We start from the raw sequence: 16,896 nt of genomic DNA, 5'->3' as shown, positions 1-16,896 counted from the left end.
TTTAGTTTGTTTCCGTGTCTTGGCTATTGTCAATAGTGCCTCTATGAACACTAACCACATGGACATGAGTTTGAGCAACTCCGGAAGATAGTGAAGGACAGGGAAGCCTGGCATGCTGCAGTCCGTAGGGTTGCAAAGAGTCGGACATGACTGAGCAGCTGAATTACGACAACAACAATGAACACCGGGGTGCACGTATCTTTTCAAATTAGACTTTTTGTCTTTTTCTGGATATATGCCCAGGAATGGGATTGCTGGATGATATGGTAACTCTATTTTTAGTTTTTTAAAGAATCTCCATACTGTTTTCCATAGTAGCTGTACCAACTCACATTCCCACCCACAGGGTAGGAGGATTCCAGGAGAGGGCTTCTTAATCCCCCACCCCCACCCCCCACCCCAGCTGCTGTTCTCACTGCATCTCATTGATGCTAGCTGGGCATCCAGGAGAGGTGTTCTTCTGTTTCCATTTTAAATAAATTTTAAAAGTTTAAATACTTTTACTCTAAAAAATGTTTTCATAGAGTAGCTTTATAGAAAAATTGAGCAAAAAATACTTTCCAGATACCTTCTTTTCCCCCCTCCCTCAATTTCCCTTATTATTAGCATCTTGCACGAGTGGATTCTGTTTGCTACAACTGATGAGCCAACATTGAAGTCAAGGTGGTCGTTCGCCCAAGAGTTCACTCTTGGTGTCGCATCTTCTTTGGTTTTGACACAAATCCATCATTCCAGTATTATATAGAATAGTTTCACAGCCCTAAAAAGCCCCCCATGCTCCATCTCTTCATCCCTCCCTCCTTCTCTCCCATGCCCACTCCTGGCAACCCCTGATCTTCTTTTCTATCTTCATAACTTTGCCTTTTCCAAAATAAAGTTCACATAGTTGGAATCATATGTAGCCTTTTCAGACTGACTTCTTGCACTCAGGGCTATATATTTTTTGTTGTTCTTTTAAAAAAAAATAGAAAAAAAATATAGCTTGAAATTTACCATCTTGATTTTTTGGAAGTTTTTTAAAATTCTTTTTTGTTTTTTATATTAGCAATGTTGTGTTGGTTTCTGCCATACAGTGTACAGTTCAGTGCACTAAATGATGTTCTCAATATCATGCAGCCATCACCACTGTCCAGCTGCCGAGTATCTGTTTTCCAGCTTATTGAGGGGCAGTGGACGAATAAGATGGTACACATTTTAAGTATGCAATCTGATGATTTGACAGCTCAGATGGTAAAGAATCTGCCTGCCATGCAGGAGAACTGGGTTCAATCCCTGGGTCGGGAAGATCCCCAGGAGGAGGGAATGGCAACCCACTCCAGTATTCTTGCCTGGGGAAATCTTGTGGACATAGGAGCCTTGTGGGCTATGGTCCACGGGGTCACAAAGAGTCAGACAGGGCTGGGCACACACATACAGTAATCTCTGGGTCTTCTTTTGTTCTATTTTTTAGGCTGCTCAGAACAGCAAGGGGGATCTTAGTTCCCCAACCAGGGATTGAAACAGTGCCCCCCCAGAAAGGTCCCTTGTGTCCTAGTTTTAAACTGGTGAATTTCATAGGTGACTGATGGCGCCCGCCTAAGTTGTTTTCACGCACACTGTTTCTCTGCTTAAGAGTAAACCTGAACCCTTGACTTCTTGGCAGTTTTGTTTTCTGAGAACAGTCCCTTCACACCATTTGCTTATTCTCTAATAGGATCTCTTTCTTTCCCCTTTATTGTAAACACCCTTTCTGTAAGGCAGGTATGAACCTCTTTGGTGTCATGCTTGTTGAATATATTTTCTCTCTCTGTTACTTGTGTTTTCATTTTGGCCATTTATTTTTTTTTTAATATGTCAACCTTTTCATTTTCGTGGAGTGAAATCCTGAACTTGTTATTGTCATGTTTTTTGTGACTTAGCAAGGGCTTAGCAAGGGCTGTCTCTGGAAAGATGGATACATACCCAATTCTACATTCTTCTAGTTTGTTCCAGAAGAATAGAACAATTTAAAATTCTCCATTTAGTAAATTACATTTAAACTTAAAAACACTTTTTAAGTTTTTAAATCCATTCATTCTAAAGACTATAGATTATCCTCCTCAAATTACTAAACAATTATCCTGGCCACTTTTATTGAATGACGATGTTGAAGATTTTTCTCTTTTCGGCTGACTGGGAGTGACCTTTGAAAATAAATGATTGTAAATCAACTATACTCCAATAAAAATTCTTTAAAGTGATTAAAAATGGGAGCACCTTCCTAGGTTACTCCTGGGTAACTGGCTACACTTGGGTCTATTCAAACTTACTTTAACTTTGTTGTTGTTCAGTTGCTAAGTTGTGTCTGACTCTTTGGGACCCCGTGGACTGTAAGCACACCAGACCTCCCTGTCCCTCACTATCTCCCAGAATTTGCCCAAGTTCATTTCCTTTTTAGCTTTATAATATTTTAATATTTTGATGTGTGAGAGTGTTACTGCTTTCCTAATTACTCAGTAAAAGAGCTTTTCCAGATCTTTCTTCTCATTGCTAGTTCCCACCCTCCCCCCCCTCCTTAGCGGGTCTTCATTGCAATGCACAGGCTTCTCTCTAGTTGTGGTGCTCAGGTTCAGTAGCTGCAGTGGGTGACGTGTGGGCTTCATTGCCCAGGGGCATGTGGAATCTGAATTCCCTGGTCAGGGATGGAACCTGCAACCTCTGCATTGAAAGGTGGATTCTCAACCACTGGACCACCAGGGAAGTCCCCTGATGCTGATTTAATTATTCTTTTAGACCAGTGGTTCTCAGTCAGTATTTTGCACCCCAGAGAACACTTGGCTGTCTCTGGAGACAGTTTTGATTGTTACAGATGAGGTGATATAATGGCATAGAGACCAAGGATGCTGCTAAATATCCTATAATGCATATAATACAGCCCTTGCAACAAAGAATGATCTGGCCCTAAATGTCCATAAATCCTGAGATTCAGAAACCCCTTTCTAGATGAATATCAGAATAAATTTCCTATATTCTTTTAGGTACAGATTTTGATTTAAATTGGATTTAGAAATTCCTTTTTTTTTTTTTTTGGAGGGGGAGGGATAGTCCTTAGACTAACCTTATTTTCTTATCCAGAAATAAGCCCCCCTTTTTTTGGCCATGCCATGTGGCATGTGATATATATACATATATCTGAATCCCTGTGCTATACAGCAGAAATACACACACACGTGCATATATATATATATACATACACATCCTTTTTTCATGTTCTTTTCTATTATGGTTTATCACAGGATATTGAATATAGCTCCCTGTGCTATACAGTAGCACCTAGCTATTTATCCATCCTATATGTAATAGTTTCGGAGAAGGCAATGGCACCCCACTCCAGTACTCTTGCCTGGAAAATCCCATGGATGGAGGAGCCTGGTGGGCTGCAGTCCATGGGGTCGCTAAGAGTCCGACACGACTGAGCGACTTCACTTTCACTTTTCACTTTCATGCTTTGGAGAAGGAAATGGCAACCCACTCCAGTGTTCTTGCCTGGAGAATCCCAGGGACGGGGGAGCCTGGTGGGCTGCCGTCTATGGGGTCGCACAGAGTCCGACACAACTGAAGTGACTTAAAAAAAAAAAAGTAATAGTTTGCAGTTGCTAATCCCAAACTCCTACTCCATCCATCCTCCTTGGCAATTACGTATCTATTTTCTATGTCTGTGAGTCTGGAAAACGGTTTTCTTTAAATTATAATTTTTATATAATTTTTTCCACCTAGATTCAGCTGTCACTCTCAGCCAATAGGAAAGAGTCCTGGACCTTGCAACAGTGAAAGGAAATGTTTCTGAGAAATAAAAATATTTTATATGCATTCCCTTGTGTCTTTCATCTTTCTTGAAAACTACACTGGGAGGAAGGAAGGAGGCGAGAGACACAAACATCACAGTGGTAAGACGTTCATATTAGTTGGCGGTACTCTCTTAATATTTTTTGTCTTGTTCAGGATGAACAAACAGTTTGTCTTGGCAGCTTTTCCATCTCTTTAGCATTTTATTTGTTAAGTTCAGCCACAATCTAAATTCTCTAAAGCTGGTTAAGATGAAGCCTCAATTTGGACAATGCATCAGAAACCAGGAGAAACCCATTACTCAAAAATTCCCAGGAGCTGGGACTTCCCTGGTGGTCCAATGGCTAAGATTCTGCATTCCCAATGGAGGGGCTCTGGTTCAATCCTTGATCACAAAACTAGATCCCACGTGAAACTAAGAGTTTGCTTGCCACAACTAAGACCCAGCACAGCCAAATAAATAAATAAATAAATAAATATTAAAAATTCCCATGGGTTGCAGTTCAGTCATGCTATAGATTTTGGAAAATGTGGATTCAAGTGTGGGTGCAAAATGGGAATATGGAAGGGCCTGATGATTCAAAATCCATATCCACATCTATTGATAATGGAATGTCATTCAGCCATAAAAAAATGAAGAACTAATCCTTTGGACTGTGAAATCAAACCAGTCGATCCTAAAGGAAATCAACCCTGAATATCTATTGTAAGGACTGATGATGAAGCTAAAGCTCCAATACCTTGGCCACCTGATGTGAAGAGCCAGCTCATCGGAAAAGACCCCGATGCTCGGAAAGATTGAGGGCAAAAGGAGAAGGGGGTGACAGAGGATGAGATGTTTAGATAGCATCGCCGACTCAACAGGCATGAATTTGAGCAAATTCCGGGAGATAGTGAAGCACAGGGAAGCCTGGTGCCTGTAGTCCATGGGGTCGCAAAGGGTAGGACCCGACTTAGTGACTGAACAACTAATCCATGCTACAATATGGATGAGCCTTGAAAACATTATGGTAAGTAGTGGAAGTCACAAAGTCACATAATATATGATCCTATTTATAGGAAATGTGCAGAAAAGACAAATCCATGGAGGCAGAAAGTAGATTAGCAGTTGCCAGGGGCTGAGGGGAGGGAGAACGGAGAGTGGTTGCTTAATGGGTATGGTGTTTCCGTCTGGGAAGATGAAAAAAAATTTGGAACAAGATAATAGTAAAAGTTGCACAACATCATACTGAATGTCACTGAATTGTACACTTTAAGATAGTTTCAGTGGTGAATTCTGTATTATATATATTTTACCACGATAAATATAAAACAAAAACAATAGCCGAGTGTATTTGACTAAGGGTCAGACATGGAGATTTTATGAATAACAGTGCCTTGTGGAAGTGTTGAAATAACACCCCATCAGAACAGGATGGGCAGACATCAAGCTGTGTAAGTATAAGATATCTGTTTTTATATCAATTTCACACCCTGCCTTTATAGTCTCAAAGGAAAAATAAAACCCAAGAAAAAGGAGGAGGATACTGGAAGTTACTATAACTTGTCAGAGTAAATCATATGTGAGTGGAATCAGAGAAGAAAGAAAAGACAAAGGACAAGGAAATTTTGAAATATTTGAAGTGATGAGGCATTTTGAGGAGAATGCAAAAGTCTCCCTGTTTTATGGGGGAAAAGTTAGTTAGGTTGCTTTCAGGCTTTGTTGCAATGACTGTCTTTGAGAATACTTCTTTTTATACCCGTGGAGAATATTTGTGCAGTGTCTAATTTCCTAGAAGTGAGACCAGTGGGAAAAAGCATCAGTGTAATTTATATGCTGAAAGTCATTGCCAAATCTACCCTCCTCATTGGCTGAACTCATTTGTACCAGTGGGTTTAAAAAAAAAAACACTTAAAATGTCATTAAAAAATATTTATTTGGTTGCATCGGGTTTTAGTTGAGGCATAAAAATCTAGTTGCAGCATGTGGGATTGAGTTCCCTGACCAGGGATCGAACTTGGGCTTTCTGCATTGGAGGAATGGAGTCTTAGTCACTGGACAACCGGTGTTTATACCATGTTTATGTGTGTGCATTCTCACAAATCTTCACATCGTGTTACCGTTTTCCTGACTATTGGCAAACGCAGTTGAAAATGACACGGGCATATCTCTAACTATGAAGAAAGCTGAACATCCTTTTACATATTTCAATATTTTTTGTGTTCCATCTTTTTTTTTCTTTTCTTTTCAGGGGTCTGTCTTTGTGTCTATTCATGTCCTTTGCCATTTTTATTTTGGCAAATAAAAGTTTGGACTTTTTTCCCTCACTGAAAGTATTATGTATTACACATTATGTAACATGCCATAATGCATGCCCTTTATCTGTCACTTAAGTTGCATATGTTTTTCTCACTTTTAAAAATCTGATGTTCGGTTTTATGCAGGATTTTATTTCACTATTCATATAACTCAATGTTTACATAGCCAGATTTGTTATTTTTAGATTTGCGTCTTGCTTGAAGAGATGTTCCCTACTTTGCAATTATAAAACAAAATTTCCATATTGCAGAGTCTTATGCTTCCTTTTTTGAGCAGCTATGGAATTCATCAAATACATCTACAAGTATGTATTTATTTGTTTGGCTGCACCAGGGCTTCGTTGCAGCACTCTGGATCTTTGATCTTTGTTGCAGCAGGATCTTTACTTGTGTCTTGTGGCATCTGGTTCCCTGAACAGGGATTGAACCTGGGCTCTCTACCTTGGGAGCGTGGAGTCTTAGCTACTGAATCACCAGGGAAGTTCCATAAAAGACATTTTTAGCAGCATAGAGATGCTCATGTGCCCTGAATCTATGAAGACGGTGATCTGGGTGACTAGACTTCCTAGTGTTGAACCATCGTTGCCCTCCTGGCCCAAGTTCCACTTGATCCTGGTGTGGGTGTCATGTTCATGCGAGCTTCCGCCTGGTTCTGTTAGTAAATTCTCACTGCTGGGTTTTTGCACTGTTATCCGCAAGGCAGATCCATCTGTAGTTTCCCCCTCTACTCCTAAATGTACTCTATTAAAGCAGGTTTCCATGACAACACAGGAGTCAGGATTTACACTGGGCTTCCTGCTTTAACATAACGGAAAACTTTAACATAACATAACGCAAGATTGAGGGAGATTGTCCCAAAGGGACTCGCTAAAGGAAGACCCCAGCAAGGTGGTGGTGGTGTCTCTCCAAGCCCTCCTTGATGCATAACAAAAGTACAGTATTTGGTGTTTATACTCATGAACTGTGAAACGATCTCTCTCTTTCCATCATGTCTTCAAGTATGGTATGTGTTTAAATGTCAGACCAAAGCCAACCTAAGAAAAACAAAGCCAAACTAAAGTCCCAAGTGGTTTTTCTAAACTATTAAAGCTTTTATTAATAATTTTGACATGATGTCAGACTTCCTATGGGGTCACACAGAGTCGGACACCACTGAAGCGACTTAGCAGCAGCAGCAGCAGCAGACTTCCTCAGTGGTAAAGAATCTGACTGCCAATGCAGGAGACTTAGGAGACGTGGGTTGGATCCCTGGGCTGGGAAGATCCCCTGGAGGAGGGAACGGCAACCCACTCTAGTATTCTTGCCTGGAAAATCCAATGGACAGAGGAGCCTGGAGGGCTACAGTCCATGAGGTCACAAAGAGTCAGATACGACTGAGCGACTGAGTACACACCTGCACAGATGTCCAGAAAAGTTGCATAAATACTGCAATTAATCCTTATATACACACTGTTTATCAGATTCACCAATTTCATCACATTTTTAAAAATCACACCTGCTTTGTTCTTTCTGTCTCTCTTTTTTTTTTTTCTGAACCATTTGAGAGTAAGTTGCAGATATTATGTTCCTTAACCCCTACATATTTCATTTGATGTTTATTACGTAAAGCCAAGGACATTCTGTTACATCACTTCAGTAAAAGGATCAAAATTAATATTGATACAGTATCACTGTGGAACTGATACACTCATTTCAACCTTCCCCAACTGTCCCAATAATTTATTTTATTACAAAAGAAAATCCAGGAGTAACTTTGATCATTTTGTTAAGCCAGGTTTTTCTTCCACGAAGCTACCATTTTTCTTTTTTTTTGGACAAACATGCTGCAAAGAGATACTTGCAGACCATGGAAATACCCCATTACTTTTCAAGCTTCCAACCATCACTTTTAACGTTCATTGATGGCTCTTGCCAGAATCAATTATTTTGAGATTAGCAAATGGTGATTTTCTACTCCCACTCCAGTGCTTTTAAGAAAAGGCAGAGGTTGACTTTCATTTTTTATATCCTGGTATTTTTTTGGGGGGTGGGGTGGGGAGAGGTAGCTTACAGAAGAAATAATGAGTTGGTTTTTTTTTTTTTTTCTGGAAGTGGAGGTGTCTTCATTTTCTCCCAGTAAGTCACAACTACAATGATTCTTCTGACTTTATACCCAACTTTATGTGGAGGTCTTGCATCCTGAAGGATTTCCAGAGGGCAGTATGTCCCTTGGAATTTTAGCAAATGGCACCTGCCTGAAATTGTTGGTGGCTTTTCAGTCGGTTCAGTTCAGTCGCCCAGTTGTGTCCGACTCTTTGCGATCCCATGGACTGTAGCATGCCAGGCTCCTCTGTCCATGGGATTTTCCAGGCAAGAATACTGGAGTGGGTAGCCATTCCCTTCTCCAGGGGATCTTCCAGACCCAGGGTCCAACCTGGGTCTCCTGCATTGCAGGCAGATTCTTTATTGTCTGAGCCACCAGGGAAGCCCAACTCTTTGGTATAAACCCTTTAATGCATCCCTGTTGCTTTTAGAATAAAGGGTGTGTTGAAGACAACCCGTACATGGTATATCCCTTCTAGTCTCGCCTACCAGCCCAGCCTTCCTCTTTTCTTTCTTTGCTCCAGCTACAGTGCCTGGCTCAGTTGTGAGAACACTGGCCTGTCCTCTGGGCCTTTGCACATGCCATTCCCTCCACCTGGAACACTTTCTTGACGCTTCCCTGGGCTGGCTCTGCCTCCTCAGATTTCAGTTCAAAATCACCTCTTCGGAGAATCCTTCTGCCTCTCCCGACCTCACCTTATAAAACATCTGATGTGTAACTTAATGGCTTTCTCCCCACACTGGGTTGTGAGGTCTACAAGGAAATGAATGGTATTTATTTGGCTCCCTGCAAATCCCCACTGCTTACTGCATGTTGATTTTTCCACTCAACAAATATTTATTAAGCAATGGATATGTCAGTCATTGGGTGTAAAATACTGAACATGATGGACAAGATTTCTGCTTTCCTGGGGAGGGGTGAATACATACAATAAGTCAGAATTTCAAGTAGAGACACCAGTGTGTTGTCCGGAACAGGAACAAATGGCAGAGGGGACAGGGAGTGTTTGCAAAGGGTGGTCAGGGAAGGCTCATTGGAACAGACAAGTGGAGCCAGACACTAGAGGGACAGGGAGGCAGAAATAGATTTTAGTTAGAAGAACAGTGGGCCCATCTACTAGCAAACTAATATTTGGTTAACAGATGAAAGAAAGAATGAACACCCTCAGCCAGCAATTGTTCTGGGTGCTTTGTCATGCTTTATTTCCCCTCTGAGACTGTGTGTGTGCGCATGTGTATGCGTGCTTGGTCGTGTGTGTGTGTGTGTACGCATACGAGCTCAGTCATGTCAAACTCTGCGACTCCATGGACTGTAGCCTGCCTCTATCCATGGGATTTTCCAGGTAAAAATACTGGAGTGGGTTGCCATTTCCTCCTCCAGGGGATCTTCCTGACCCAGGAATCTAACCTGAGTCTCCTGCATTGGTGGGCAAATTCTTTACCACTGAGCAACCCGGGAAGCCCTTACGACTCACCAAATCTGACCTGAAGGTGTCCTTACATGCATCATACAGATGAGGCCCATCCAGAGAGAGAAAAATTACTCTTTCAAGGCCGCACAGGAAGTCTTAAGTGGAGGGACCAGATTCTCACTCGGTTCTGGCTTTTCTGAGCTTAAGGCCCCTCTTCAGCAAGGGGGGGGGGGTGGCCACAGTCATGTGACTGACACTCAAACACACATGGACTCTGGGTCTGCGTATTGAAAATTGGGTGTGTCTACCTGTGTCCTACTCAACATCTCCAGCGCCTGGTTTGCACTTTTTTTTTTTTTTTTTTGCGAGTTTCTACACTTTCTCCTAAGGGTCATTTCTCCACCTTGAACCACGCATTGTGCGGAGGGGCCCAGGCTACCGAATACTTGAGCGCACGCATCACGCTCGTGCACGTGGCTGTCCCCAGGGGCCTGGCTCTGGGCGGGGGCGCACTCCGGGGTAGGACATCTGGGGCGCTCGAGGCCCATACTCACTGGCCAGACTGTGACGAGGGGGAGGTGAACGTAACATTTAAGGGAGTACCAAAAAGCCGAGTAACCACGATAAACAATATTTTAATACAATATTAAAAAAAATAAAAATGAATTTTCCAAAGTCCCACGAAGAACAAACTAGCAAAATGTTTTAAACACGGGATACGACTTGCTGAGTTGGTCAATCTGGGGCGCTCCCGGGCTCTGAGACAGGAGTCCTGGGGCTGTACAGGGCGCTGGGGCTGGGCAGGGATCTGGGGCGCCCCCTCGGCTAGGGCGCGACGGGGGCCTCCAACGCGGGGCCCAGGATAGGGAGACTGGCGGGCGGGCGGGGCGGCGCCTCCCCCCTGCCCGTCCTCCTTCCACCCTTCTCGGGCCTCTGCCGGGCGCCGAGTCCCTTCCGAGCCCAGATCCGCGCCGCCTTTTCCCGCGGCCCGAACGGGGCCCAGCTGACGGGCCGCGTTGTTTACGGGCCGAGCAGCCCTGGCTCCCGCCGCCTGCCCGCCACCCGCCAGCCCAGGTGCCCGCCCGCCTGTCCGCACGTCCGTTTGTCCGCGCGTCCGAAGATCGGAGCTCCGGAGCGCTCGGGGCCAAGAGCCTAGAGTCAGGGGGGCGCAGCGCGGGGCTCCGGGCCCTAAGATCGTTGGGACGGGGGCCCGGGCCGCGGGGGCCCGGAGTCGGGACCGTCTCCACCCGGCCGCGCTGCCGGATTCGTAGCGGCGGAGGCCGCGCGCCCCTCCCGGGGCCGTTTCTAGAGTCCTCCCAGGCGCAGGCTGCGGGACCTTGGGCGGCCCGCGTGGAAGAGAAGGACGCGCGACACCCAGCCCCTCTGGGGCGGCCGCTTCGGAGCATGCACCCCGCCAGCCAGCGCCTCGCGCTCTGATCCTTCGGCACCCCGCGCTCCCGCAGCCATGGGCGCCGGGGGCGGGAGGGGGGCGGCAGCCGTGCTGCTGATGGTGGTCGTCGCCGCGCTGCTGGTGGGCGCCGCGGGCCACCTGTACCCTGGAGAAGGTGAGTCTGAGGGGGCCCTGGAGTGGGCGGGAAGCCTCGCGGCTGGGGAGGGTACCCTTTGCCAAAATGGAACCACCACCCGTTGTAGACGGAGTGCAGTCCTCCGTCGGAGGGCTGGTGGCCCGGACGGTTCCTCCGGCCTCGCGGGGGGCGGGAAGCCGCTGACCTTGGCCTTTGCCCGCCTGGGCTAGCGGCTCCAAGACCCGCATGCGGCCCCGGGCTGGAGGAACCTTGCCCTAGTGCCCGCCCCTCCGCGGGCGCCTCTTCCGAGAGCGCTCCTCGAACCCCCGTGTCTGGGCCTCTCCGAGCCCACCACCTGGCTCCAGAGACGGGACACACGTCCTCTCTGGGTCGCCTCCGAGAAGTAGGGTCATCGGACACTCTCGGACAGCCAAATGCCCCGGGCACAGACGATTTGGAGTGAGAATCGAGGGTGACTGACTGAAGGCAGGGTGGTCCCTTGGGATCCTAGCAGCTTGGTGACGCTACCCCAGGGGCCGAGGAAGTGTAGAACCCGCCCCTTTCTTTCTGGTACCTAGACCCACGGCTACCCCTGACTTCAGTTCCATGTTTATACTCTGGAATTCTGTTTCCAGATGTCGGAGGCAAGCTCTAGCCCTTGGCAACAGCGCAGCTGTAGTAGCGATAGTGTCGGCTTTTATGATTATTATAGCTAGTGTCGCCAGATGCCTCGGGCTGGCCGGTCTTATCTCTCTGGATCTCTGCCGCAGCCCGTGGAGGCTGATACTGCTGTTGGTCCATTTCATAGAGTAGTAAACTGAGGCTCAGGAAGGACACAGAATTCACTTGCCCCAGAATCAGAGCTAGAGAGAAGACAAACCTCTCTGGTGGTGCCAGGGCCCAGGGCTCTGCCCAGCTGCCCACGCCCCAGGAACCCCTGGTAACCTCCCTCCTCCACCCTTTTACCTGTCGGCTGGGCAGGTCTCTAACCTGTGGTCAGCCCAGCACCCTATCCCCTCTCCCTTCTCAAGTCTCCCTCATGAGTGTCCCTGGGCTAGCGGCTCCCTGGTATGGGGAGAGGGGCAAGTCCCAGCATTTTCCTTGGGCTTGACAGCAGGTCTTTCTGGCTGCAGGTCAAGGATGGAAAATCCTTGAAGAGAATATGACTGGGGTTTCCCACCATGATGGCGGAGGCCCTGCTTTCAAAATATGTGTTGGGTTACTTCTTCAGATTTCTCCATAAAAGGAAATCAGTCCCGATGAGGAAGGGGTCAGGCAGGGAAGGAGCAGAAGTTCCTGAGTTGCCTGTCAGTGAGTGGGGATGCACGAGAAAGCACGTGGGGGCTCTGGAGTTGACAAACTGGGTTTGTGGAGCACCTTTGCCAATTAAGCAAGGTCTCCAAGCGCTGAGTGCCTGGTATACAGTGGGTGCTCCTCCAAGGAAGGGTAGCAGTGGATTTAGGCTCTTGTTTTTAAAAAAACAAAAACCCAGACCAGCTGTTAGATCTGTATCAGGCTTTGCACGTCCATGCCCATGTGTGTCTGTGTGTGCGTGCACACCTGTATATGTATGCGGTTCCTTGCTCCTCTGTTCCTGGTAGCTTTAGTAATTAATAGTGGATTTGTGCCTGGGCTGGCTTTTCTGGTGGCTCAGATGGTAAAGAATCTGCCTGTAGGAACCTGGGTTTGATCCCTGGATCGGGAAGGTCCCCTGGAGAGGGGAATGGCTATCCACTTCAGTATTCTTGCCTGGAGAATCTCATGGACAGAGGAGCCTGGTGGGCTACAGTCCATGGGGTCCCAAAGAGTCCGATACGACTGAACGACTTTCACTTTCAGGGGTCAGTGGATGGATTTACTACTTCTTACATGTTTATAGTTTCCACGAGGGAGAGGCTTATGTTTCTCTTGTTCACTGCCACAGTTCCAGAGTCTAGAGCAGCCCCTGACACCTGGTAGATGTTTGACAAATTTATTTTGACTGTGCTGGGTCTTCATTGCTGTGCTGGGCTTTTCTCTAGGTGTGAGGATCGAGGCTACTCTCTAGTTGCTGTGCACGGGCTTCTCATTCCGGTGGCTTCTCTTGTTGTGGAGACCAGGCTCTAGGGCACGCAGGCTTCAGTAGTTGTGGCACGTGTGCTCAATAGTTGTGGGTCCCTGGCCCTAGAGCACAGGCTCAGCAGCTCTGGCACTCGGGCTTAGCTGCTCTGCAGCACATGGGATCTTCCCATACCAGAGGTCGAACCCCTGTCCTCAGCATTGGCAGGCGGATTTGTCACCCTTGGACCACCAGGGAAGTCCTAAATATTTGTTCTAGATTCAACTCCTATCCTTCCTGTTCTCCCCAGGAGTCCAAGTCATGGCTCCTTTATTCTCCAGATAAAACCTAACTGCCACAAATATAAGCAAAGGCTCTGCAGGCGCTATTCTACACACTCTGCATTGATAATCTTGATTAATCCTCACCACAGCCCTCTGAGGTAAGGTTTATCATCCATTTCGAAGGTGAGGAACTTGGATGAGGTGGCAGTGCTGAGATGAGAAGCTCAGTTTGTTAAGAAAAGGTTTTCTTAACAGAAGGTTCTTCTTGGGACTCTGAGCCTCCCCGCCCTAACCCCTGTGGTATAAAGGTTAACAAAATACTCTCGAATAAATGACATGTGATGCCCTTCGGAGGTTTGGGGAGGGGCAAGGAACTTTCCGGATCGTTGGTTAATCTCCAGCAGCAAGCAGTGTGGCATTCTGTCTGGGGTGGGGGTGGGGTCGAGGGAGATCAGTGGGATTTTGAAGGACTGAGGACTCTCTCCTCGATGTCATGTGGGATGTGCCAGCCCATTTCATCCCCTCTGTGGAGTCTCTGTGGCTTGGCTGAACTGGGCAGTGGTTTTCCCTCCCATGTCTCCTTGGGTTGACCCACTCTGGCCCGAGATGACCCAGGAGCACTGCAAAGTCAGAGAATGAAGGCAAAGTGGGATTAATTATAGTGGAAACTGAATCTTGGCAGGGGCAGTGAATTGATGAGTTGAGGTGCTAGATGTTGCTTTTGGATCCCCCTTACATCTCGAGGGTGGAATCTAGTGTGTCTCTTGTGGGTTCTCTGGTGCACTCCGGGACCCTCAGAGCAGAACTTCTGCTCTCTGGGTCAGTTCTCTGAGGTTCTCCCTAGTCTTTGCTTCCCTCCTAGTGACCTGACTCTCGACCCTGCCCTGCTCATTCATAGAGGTCACTGGGGGCGAGCCTCACCCCGAGGGACCCCACCTCACTCCACTCCCTCGTTGACATCCTTTATTTTTTGGCTAGAATAGACCTTCTCAATTTCCATGCTCTTGATCTATGAGGTTGGATAGTTCTTGGTTGCAGGGGGCTGTCTTGTGTATCTTAAGATGTTGCTCACTGTCTGTGGTCTCTGACCAGTAGCAATGCCCCTCTCCAAGTCATGACCACTAAAAAGTGTCTCCAGACACCACCAACTGTCCTCTGATTGAGAACCACTGCTTTTGGTGATAGTGGTAAAGAACCTACCTGCCAGTGCAGGAGACACATGAGATGTGGGTTCAATCCCTGGATCAGGAAGATCCCCTGGAGGAAGGCATGGCAACCTGCTCCAGTATGCTTGCCTGGGAAATCCCATGGACAGAAGACACTGGCAAGCTGCAGTCAATGGGGTCATAAAGAGTCAGACACGACTTAAGTGACTTAGTATGCAGGACACTTATCCACTTAGGTCCCCTCCTCTCTCCTCTCTGTTCAGGGATCTCTATCCGCCCGGGAGCGTTTTTCTTTTCAGCCTCAATACTCCCCAGGGCCCCGCTACCCACCACCCACCTTTTGCCTTCCTCTGTCAAGCCTTCCCCAACCGCTGATGGGCACTCATCACCCTTGCTCTCTCACCTTTCACCCACTGCTCTGCCCACAGCATCTGGCTTGTGTCTCGTTGCTTTGCCCATGGTGCTAGCAAAAGTCATTCCTCACCTACCAATGGCAGCCTCACCCCAGCTGACCTCTCTGGGTTTTGCTTCCCCTCTCCTGGTGAGTTTTCACCTGTACCTGGCTCCTCCCATTCTCTCTCTTCTTTTCCTCTGCTCCTTTTCCGGGCTTATTATCTTGGTCTCCATCGACGGCCATTCCCTACTCGGACTCTCTCTCTCACGCTCACTTGTTAATTTATATGTGGTCAAAGTCTTTAGAACAGGGGTCAAACGCTGCCCGCCCACGCCTGTTTTTGTAAATAAAGTTTTATTGGCAAGCCGCCATGCCCGTTGGCTCACGCGTCCTCTATCGCTGCTTTCGTGCTCTAAGGGCAGAGTTGAACGGTTGCGATCGCGTGGCTCCCAACAATATTTACACTTGGGCCCTTTCCAGAGAAAGTTTGCCGACTTTGGATTTAGAACAAACTCCTCGAGGATCGTTATGACATGCCTCATAGCTTGTGTGGTCCCCGGTTCGACTTTGAATGAATCAAGTTAAATGAAATGCTCAGGAAAAACACTGTGTTTTTCCCTTTACAGAGCAAGCCTTATTAAAGAAACTGGTATCATTTGCTGTGCTGAATGTATGGGTTCTGATGGTGAGAAAATAACAGTGATGTTCCTTCTTTGGGTGTGTGTGTGTGAGAGATCTTTGGGTTTATTTGTTTAAATGGTCTTCTTGGCATTGAATGAGGACTCTGTGCTATCAGCCCTGTCTCTAGTGCCAAGAGAAAGTGGTATCTGCTGGGAGATACCACTTGAGGGGCCTCTTGAGAACCCCTTATGTAAATTTCTATGAAGAACACAGTGAGAGTGACTCGCTTTATGTTTTGTGATTGGATCGTACTTACGGTTTTTAAATTAAAATAATAACTGCATTCTCATTGCAAAAAAAAATTGCACAAGTTTAGAGAGGGGAACAATAAAAGTTCCCTTTTGTCCCTAAAACCATTGTGTTTCTGTCTTGGGAGATGACTACGCTATGTTTGGGCTTCCCAGGTGGCTCAGTGGCAAAGAACGCACCTGCCGATGCAGGAGACACAGGTTTGATCCCTGGGTCGGGAAGATGCCCTGGAGAAGGAAATGGCAACCTACTCCAGTATTCGTGCCTAGATAATCCCACAGACAGAGGAGCCTGGCAGGTTCAGTCCCCTGGGGTCACAAAGAGTCAGACATGACTGAGCTTGTACATGCACACACGCACACATACATACACATACACAGGTGCGTGTCCTATTTTGGTGGTTTTTGTTTGTTTGTTTTAAATATTTATTTATTTATTTGGCTGCTTCAGCTCTTAGTTGTGGTGCATGGGCTTCTCTCTAGTTGTGGCATATGGGCTCTAGAGCCGGGGGTTTCAGTAGCTGTGGCACATGGGCTTAGTTGCCCAGCAGCATGTGGGGTCTGAGTTCTCCCAACCAGGGATCAAACCTGCATCCCCTGCATTGGAAGGCAGATTCTTAACCAGTGGACCTCCAGGGAAGTCCCTGTTTGGTGTGGATCTTTAAATATTTTTATTATAAAAATGGTCGTACAGTAAATCTGACTTTTTTTGGTGCATACAGTTTTTGCATTTTAATCCCTGCATAGAATTGTGTAGCTGTCCCCACAGTTAGGACACAGAAGTGTCCCATCTACCATCACCCAAACTCCTTCTCCTGCTAAGTCGCTTCAGTCGTGTCCAACTCTGTGCGACCCCATAGACGGCAGCCCACCAGGCTCCCCCGTCTCTGGGATTCTCCAGGCAAGAACACTGGAGTGGGTTGCCATTTCCTTCTCCAATACATGAAAGTGAAAAGTGAAAGT

At 46.7% G+C, this 16,896-nt stretch overlaps 1 protein-coding gene across 4 annotated transcripts in view; it reads left to right on the top strand.

Moving 5' to 3' along the window:
- The first annotated feature begins 11,026 nt into the window (after positions 1-11,026).
- Positions 11,027-16,896, top strand: part of INSR (insulin receptor) — a 143,682-nt gene continuing 137,812 nt past the window's right edge. For all 4 annotated transcript variants that reach the window (XM_055545387.1, XM_055545384.1, XM_055545383.1 and 1 more), the window contains exon 1: positions 11,027-11,161. In XM_055545387.1, coding sequence (XP_055401362.1) covers positions 11,062-11,161 — 100 coding nt within the window. In that variant the 5' untranslated portion in view covers positions 11,027-11,061. The remainder of the gene's footprint in view (positions 11,162-16,896) is intronic.

Source organism: Bubalus kerabau, chromosome 1, assembly GCF_029407905.1.
Source record: "Bubalus kerabau isolate K-KA32 ecotype Philippines breed swamp buffalo chromosome 1, PCC_UOA_SB_1v2, whole genome shotgun sequence".
NCBI lineage: Eukaryota > Metazoa > Chordata > Mammalia > Artiodactyla > Bovidae > Bubalus > Bubalus kerabau.
This window is presented reverse-complemented; position numbering and strand designations above follow the sequence as displayed.